The 8,157-nt window shown below is 38.3% G+C and overlaps 1 protein-coding gene across 2 annotated transcripts in view; it reads right to left on the bottom strand.

The window, feature by feature from the left end:
- The window catches only part of CRLF3 (cytokine receptor like factor 3), a 38,003-nt gene that overhangs the window by 7,322 nt on the left and 22,524 nt on the right, over window positions 1–8,157 (bottom strand). Inside the window, exons 7-8 of one of the 2 annotated variants that reach the window (XM_070937784.1) lie at window positions 5,380–5,492; window positions 831–4,075 (exon numbers count right to left, since the gene is read on the bottom strand). In XM_070937784.1, coding sequence (XP_070793885.1) covers window positions 3,819–4,075; window positions 5,380–5,492 — 370 coding nt within the window. In that variant the 3' untranslated portion in view covers window positions 831–3,818. Of the gene's footprint in view, window positions 1–830; window positions 4,076–5,379; window positions 5,493–8,157 lie in introns of those variants that run through there. The other variant, XM_070937785.1, reaches the window with a different exon arrangement.

Genomic DNA, 8,157 nt, shown 5'->3' with positions numbered 1-8,157 from the left:
ATAGGTATACCTCTGTTCATACATTTACTAAACTCTTTATGTTCCGTTATGAGCTGATGCAATTCAGCACAAAGTTTCTGGGGAATAAAATTGCTAAACCCTCAAGGCATATTCTGTGTATTGTTACTCTGATATCTTGTTTTGGTACTAAAGGTAATGAACATTTTCAAAACTGAGCTAAGTTACTTTCCAAAAGCAACTTCTTCAGTATTCAAACTTTGAATAAAATAAGTAAATAATTCTGATTATTTAAATTTCTTTGCTATTTTTAAACTTTTAGTAGGATGTCTACCTAGCTTCCATTGAAAGCAAGACTAATAGTTTTGAAAAATGGCTCCTAATTTTCTGTACCTGAAGTTTCAATCGGACACTTTCAAAGAATTTGGGTCCTAGTATAACAGAAACAAAAGGCTCATTTTTTTCTGTTGCTGTAATTACCAAAAATGTTAAAAACATCGCTGATTTACTCTGTATCCCATCTTACAACTTTTGAATCTCGCCTCTATTCATGTGTACAACTACTTGAAAATTCCTGGATATGAGGGCAATGACACCATCACTACTTCTAAAGGAATGTAGGCTTTCGAAAATAAATTTAGAACCAAATTTTCTTGCAAAAAAACCCTCCTTTCCTTAGCTTTCTACAGCATAATTTTAAGCAACTGTTTTGCCTTCATCTCCTGATATATCTCTGAAGATCAACAGAGAAAAGACCCAAAGGTCTTTTTTATTTTAAAAGCAGCTGTTGCCTTTAAAATAAAAGCACCTCTGGAGCGACCATGACCTGGATGAATGAGAACATTCAGAGAAAAGATTTCACCACGACTGGATAGGGTACAATAAAGTCAAATCTTTATTAAAAAGTCATGATACAAAGTATCTTGAGGTAAATACATACAAGTGCATACAAAACAATTCCATGCTAACTTTGCCTCCAAGTATTGCCACCTCATATGAATACTGTCTGAACAAAGAATCCAATTTTTCAGAATTCTTATGGCTCTAAAATACTGATTCGATTTCTTTTGAACATTTTTGCTGCTCGTATCAAGTTCAAGGTAGCTTTCCTGTTTCATAGCTTTTTTTTTTTTTCAAAACCAGCCTTTACCCTCTCAAGAGATAAAATCTATTTCCTCTTTCTCTTCCATCTCCAGCTGCAGAAAGTCAGCCTTTGCTGGGGGAACAAATTTCTATTGCTATAGCAAAAAAGCTTTTACAAAAGTTTAAGAAATGGGAAAAAAATTCCTTATTAGCTCAGCATCTACATGCCTTCCTCATACAAGACAGAGGTCTGTGGTATATTCAAAAATGAAGATCTTACTCTATCCAAGGAAAGGATAAGAACTATGACCCAGACATCTGGATAGTATCCAGCTGTTTTAAATTTTGATTTACATTTTTTGGTCTTCTAAAAGTAGAACATTTGGATTATGTCCTCCATTCCGTCTGTCACTAGATGTAAAAAAAAAGTTACTTATTTTAGAACATTGTAAAGGCATTTTGTATGGTATACAGTACATGAGATTGCAAATGTCCTGTGGCAATCTTTCAAGAAGAGGAAACTGCATACATACGTGTCTGAATACCTTTGCAAATCCCGATTTATGTGTAGCATTCTAAAACTTCCAACCTACCATCATATAATGAACATACAAAGCTAAAGGTGAACTAAAGTATCTCATTCTTTTTTTGGGGGGAGAAGGGTAGTTTTGTTTTATGCTCAGATAAATTTTCACAGAGAACAATAATAAGAGAGAAAAAGTATATGGATGATCTGGTTTGCATTTGACGTTCCTAAAAAACGAACGTTAATACATTAATATTCTTTCCCAGTCTATATTCTCATGAACATAAGGCAAGGTGGTGATTTATCTGAGTACAAGAGAAGAATTTTGGTATGGCTTGATTTTAAACTGGGGAAGGGCAGAGGTAGGATTCTAACATCTTTAAATCCCAGCTTCTTACAGGATATCTTGAGATGGGGAGGAGGTGCTAACCATTTTTATTTAGATTCTGCTCCAGAGTATTCCGTTAGCCTTCCCCAAAATTCTGCCTCCAGATATATTGGGACTTCAACCCCATAATTTTAATAACCAACAGGAAATGAAGTGAAATATATCTAGAAAACATCAGATTGCAATAGACGAGATAAGGTTACATATTCCTTGTGTTACATATTCCTGAACCAAAAGACCTACTACCCATTAATCAGATATTAATGCGACAACTTTTACTTAGTGCTGAAACCGGAGTAACTCCTAGCTGGGAATCCCATCATATAAGAAGGGAAGGGAGGAATTTTGCTCTTCTTTTTATCAACAGTTTTTTTCTTTGCTTACTTATCAGATGGGGTACCAGCTAAGGACTGCAGCCTGGGATTGAAGACTTAAAGTTTAAGAAAGAAACTAGTTGCCAATCTTACTTAATGGGATACCCTTATTGCAAGAAAACAGCTGCCAAAACAGGGTTCCCCCATTTTGGGAGATGGGCATGCCAGCAATTTAATCATACAAAGGAGATCCCAAAAAGAGGGAATTCACTTGCCCATGTCAAAACAGCAAAATGGTGATTAACTGCAGAGGCTGAGAGCAAGAATGCTTTAGCTGTTAGTCTCTGCTTAAAGTTAGTACCTGGCTCGTCTGCTAACTTGGTTACGTCAACCAAAGTCTAAAAAGCATGATAAGAGAGCTCTACAATGTGTTCTTTTCTATATGGTACCTCCTCGTTTGCAAGTTGGCTTGCATACCGTTGGCCTGACCCCCATTTCTATAAAATTTATCTGAACGCAAGTCTACGTAAAGACAGGTGCGGCAAACATAACTTACTTGCTACACAAAACTCTAGGCTCCGTACAAGTTGTTCAGGAAAGGTCTAAAACATTTGCGCCTTAAATATTTCCTGGGACTGTGTTGATATCATCTTGAAAAAGGCACAAGCTATAGAAAGCATTGCAATGAGCACAGAGGAGCAGGGAAAATGCCGCTTAAGTGACAAATGCCATGAATGAAATTTTCTCTTTCACATGTGCAATACTGTTCAACAGGAGCATCAAACTAAGGCACGTCGGTATCATACGCTCGCCAAAAAAAAAAAAAAAAATGTTTTGGCTCAGATTTCTTCTGCAGTAAATAGCAAGGCACTGAAGGAAAAGGATAATGTAGAGGCCAAAAGGTCTTATTGCCCAGTGGACAGAAAGCTTTTGGCAAGAGCAGGTTGAGGTACAGCATTTCAGTACCGAACTCTGATGAATAGGAAAACATACATAGAGTTTTGGTCCATTAACCCTGAGCCAAAGAATAACACTAGGAAAACTTAGTAAAGCATAACCAAGCATTGATAGCAGGACCACAGTAACAGAATCATCTCTATCTTTTTCTTCCAAGACCACACTCTCTCTTGGTGATCTCCAGAGATGGACTACAACTCCTATAATCCCCCTTTCACTAAGTCTTTGACTAGGGATTGTGGAAGATCATGTCCAGGCCCTCTGGAGAACATCCAAACGGAGAGAGCTGTTCTAAAAAAAAAAAAAAAGAATACTCAAAATGCATGAAGTCGATAGCAAACACAACAGTTTACATAACTTTTCCAGGTTACTCAGCGTTTCACCAATATTTCAGGTGAATCCAGTAGAGAAGACAGAGTTCAAGTAAAGTTTATCTCTCAGAAAAGTGGCATCAAGCAGCTCACTGAACCAAGAGCAGTATACCAAAGACACACAGATCTAACAGCCTGGATGAGCAAATAATTGTGTCATTGGAGTGCAAACCCTTTGAATGACACCACTGAAAGACAACTACTACTTCTCAGTCTAAGAGTTAGAATACCAAAACTTTCCAGCCGGGATAGGAGAAGGAGCATCCAAAATACAGAGAGCCACAGCATTCATCAAGTACCCAGTCAAAGACCACTTCCCTGTTGTTGGAACTAATTGTCACTCTGAGTTTGAAGTTCCCCCCATTATTATTATTGCAAGGGCCTAAATTCACAGTTTCCATGTCGAAGGTTACAGCTGACCCTGAAGTCACTGCAGGCAACTGGTTGGTCATCTCTTTTCCATTGACAAAAACAGCTCCTGTAATAGATAAGAAATGCTGGTGAGCCAACCCGGTCACATAACAGAGTTTTCAATTTCCCATGGAAATCAAGTAACTTCTGAGCTTTCAGAATTCACCCTTCTGTAATGACTTGCAACACACTTCATGGACACCTTGTTAAATTACATTCTTGTCACTAAAGACAGTAAGTTGGCTTGCTTGCAAAACAAAAGTGGTATTCCAATTTCATTATTCCCAAATATGCCTCTTCTCTTTCATATCCAACTCCCCAAATCAAAAGTGAATGGTGAAAACCATCCCGGGGAACTAAATACAGTAGCAGAACATTCTCATTAGTTGGTCTCCTGACCAATACAGTTATTAACAGTTAAACCTCCCAAGAAAGACCATTTTATAAGAGTGCCATTGCCCCCAAAATAGTTAGGACAGTGGTGGGATTCAGCCAGTTCGCACCACTTCGGGAGAACCAGTTGTTAACTTTCTGAACAGTTTGGTGAACTGGTTGTTGGAAGAAATCATTAGGGCAGAGAACCCTAAGGTTGTTAAATTATTTGAATCCCACCACTGGTTAGGACTCCCACACTATTCCACATAGTGTCTGACACACGCATCAGTAGTACTCATTTACCATACTGGCAGCAAGAAAAGAGGAAAAATTATTTTCTCAGTTCACAATTCTTATTTACAAGTGGTATGGCAAATCTTAAAAAATATTGTTGTAAAGGGTTGCCTAATTGTTTGGGGTCAAGGGCTACATTCTCTGTACAGAAGCTTAATGACATAAAACTTAGGATTTACTGATCTTCATGTATTTATAATTTTCGCCCTGCCAAATGAAAAGGAGGGTCTATTATGATGATGTTAAGAGGAAACCAGGCCATCAAAGAACCCCATGGCTGGACACCATCAAAGCTGACACCAGCCAGAGCATAGAATAACTCCAAATAAATAGTGCAAGGTCGGAAGATATGGAAATACTTGCGAAGAGTCAGACATGACTGAATGGATAACATCGTCGTCATCATTATGATAAGTATTGATGGGGTTAGTCGTGTAGTCGTTTTGAAAATTAGAAGCCTGCTAGGACAATGGACATCTATGTCTTGACATGCCTCTTTCCCAAGATACTGCTTTTTTGCACTCTTTCCTTGGCAATCTTGGGAAAACACCACATTTATTATTTACCATCACCTATTTAGGATTCCTCCATATCATAATACAGTCATTCTATATACAGTAGGTCTTAAAACAACAATACATCAGGACACCGTGGAGATTGCAGGTCAGAAGGTTGGCCAAATCAGATCTTTTTGCAACTCACCATTGGTACTAATGCACACAGCTCTATCCCGTTGCAAAGAATCATAGCCATTCAGCTGCTCAACACAAACTCCAAAACTATCTTTCCTGTCTGGCTGGCCAACTGTTTCAATTCTGTGAAGAGAAAGGAGGAGGAAAAAGCAGCTATATTTAGAAAAAATGTTAATATAAACCACGTCCTTGATTTAATGCACCCTCCTTTAAATCTCAGAGTCTAGGAATCTGCAAATTCAGCTCTCTCCCATCTGGTGTTCCTCACATATACTGAAATCCAAATCCTACCATCCCAAAATATGTCGGTATTCAACGCTCACAACACTTACCAGCTTTGGGAAAACTACTCTAGTAGATAAGATAGTTTCAATTTGCCTCAATTCATCTTTCTTAAAGATGGAAAATTTCTAGGATTGGGAAAACCAACCACCCTCATGTTTTGCATAAGGGAAGGCCTTCATTGGAACAATAGCCTCTTTAGCTAAAATGGTACAATAGCAAATGATAATGAAAATCTCTGCCGGTTATGATGGAGAACCATGCCTGATGCTCTGAACAATATAGCTAGATGAACGTTCTAACCTATTATGTAGCTATTTGCCATACAGTTACTTCTTCCTACCATATTGGGAGAAGTAACATTCTGCCTGCCAGCATTAATGAATAAGATGTTTGCTACAGGGGTGAAATCCAGCAGGTTCTGACAGGTTCTGGAGAACCAGTAGTGGAAATGTTGAGTAGTTCAGAGAACCGGCAAATAACACCTCTGGCTGGCTCAAGAGTGTGGTGGGAATGGAGATTTTACAGTATCCTTCCCCTGGAGTGGGGAGGGAATGGAGATTTTGCAGTATCCTTCCCCTGCCACGCCCACCAAGCCACGCCCACAGAGCCGGTAGTAAAAAAAAATTGAATTTCACCACTGGTTTGCTATCATGTCACAGTTTGTTGCTTTTTCTTCTCAATAGAACTAATTATTTATCTTTAAACCATTCCTTTGGGAAATTGTTCTGTTTTCTCTACAGGGTACCACTTTCAGACTAAACACTCCTCCATTTATTTATTTATGAACAGATGTCCCACTTTTTCATTATTTAAACAAGCTCAAAGTAGCTTTCATTAGCAACCAAATAAGCATTTATTGTCAGAATCTCCGGAACAGATAATGTGTTCAAATGCTATATTAATAATGGTAGCAGTCAGAAGTACCATATTGTGCAGAAACCTGCTATGTGAGAAGAAATTTAAAACAAGCTGATGGCATGGCATGGCCTGAACAGCAACACCTTAACACAAGGGAAATAAAAGTTATCTTCCAAGTTTCATTTAACCATTTGGAATCTATGGTTATGACTCTGAGGAAACCCTGAGACATAGTCCTTGATTTATGGTCACAACTGGGCCCAAAATTTCTACTGCTGAGCAAGAGAGTTGTTAAGTGAGTTTTGCCCCATTTTACGATCTTTCTTGTCACCGTTGTTAAGTTAGTAACATGGTTGTTTAGTGAATTTGGCTTCCCCATTGACTTTGCTTATCAGAAGGTTGCAAAAGGTGATCACATAACCCCGGGACTCTGCAACCATCATAAATACATGTCAGTTACCTAGCATCCAAATTTTGAGCACATGACTTTAAGGACACCTTAAATGACTTCATGTGTGAAAAACAGTCATAAGTGGCACTGTAACTTCAAATTGTCACTAAATGAATTGTTGTAAGTCAAGGACTACCTGTATTAAGTAGCAATCATAAAATGTGAGATAATCCTGTTTGCTAAGAAAAGGAAGTAAAATGGAAAAAGGAGCAAGAGCTAGAAATTTATTCCCTCTTTTTCAAGTTACAAAGTAATGTCCCTGTAGGAGATAAGAACCTAAAAGTAATGAACCTTTAAGTGGCCTGCTTCTTCTGGCCAATATATTTGTACAAGGGTAGGAAGATTAAAATATTTTAATCTCCCCAGATTAAAATATTCTTTATTCTTAATATTTAAAAGAGGCAGGATAGAATATTTCCCCTAAAGGAGAAGAGGAGAAAAATCTTAACAAAGGCAGAAAGCAGCCCCAGTCTTCCTGCCATAGGAAAACAGCCTCAAGCAGAAGAGGTTAATCTTTAGGAATTGAGATTTTGTATCCATTCAGAAAGACTCGGCCAATCTGTTGATAAGCAAAGAGACTCCAAATAAGCAACACAATTAGGCAAGCCAAAGTAGACAAGATTAGCTCAGACGAACACCTAGGATTTGCATTTCCCCTTTTGCCTGTAGAGCCAGCCATGACCCCTACATGACCCCACAGGAATCTGGCAACAGCCATTAAAATACTGAAGGTTATCTTCTTGCACAGGAACAAGCATCTCAATCAGAAGGCCCCAAAGAATGTACCTACTCTCAAGCACATTTTGTCAGTCACCCCAGAAACATGCTGCTGTCACTGAAGTTTCTGGCTACCAAATAAACAAACACCTTTTTTGCAGCCTGCCCCCATATAATTTCCAGCGTCTTTCTCCCGGACCAGATGTTTCTTCCAACATAAGGGGGGGGGGAATCTAGGTTTATTTTAGAAGCCATTGCATTTATATAACAGTTTGTGTTTAAAACGAAGCAGACACAGTACATGTGCCAGCAGAAATTTAAGCACAATTATTTCAGAAATAGGGAAATGTTTAAAAAAATCCCCATGTTTTTAAGGAGTACAGGTTGGGCAGCAATGAGTTAATTCTTCCCCTCGATTTTGAGTAGACCTCAAAACAGGAACCATATTGTCCTGCTAATATTTTAGCCAGTCTTCCT

Source organism: Pituophis catenifer, unplaced genomic scaffold (genome assembly GCF_029215685.1).
Source record: "Pituophis catenifer annectens isolate HBS135680 unplaced genomic scaffold, rPitCat1.0.hap2 SCAF_2, whole genome shotgun sequence".
Taxonomy (NCBI): Eukaryota; Metazoa; Chordata; class Lepidosauria; order Squamata; family Colubridae; genus Pituophis; species Pituophis catenifer.
Note: the sequence above shows the minus strand (reverse complement) of the source record. Positions and strands in the feature narration are given on the sequence as shown.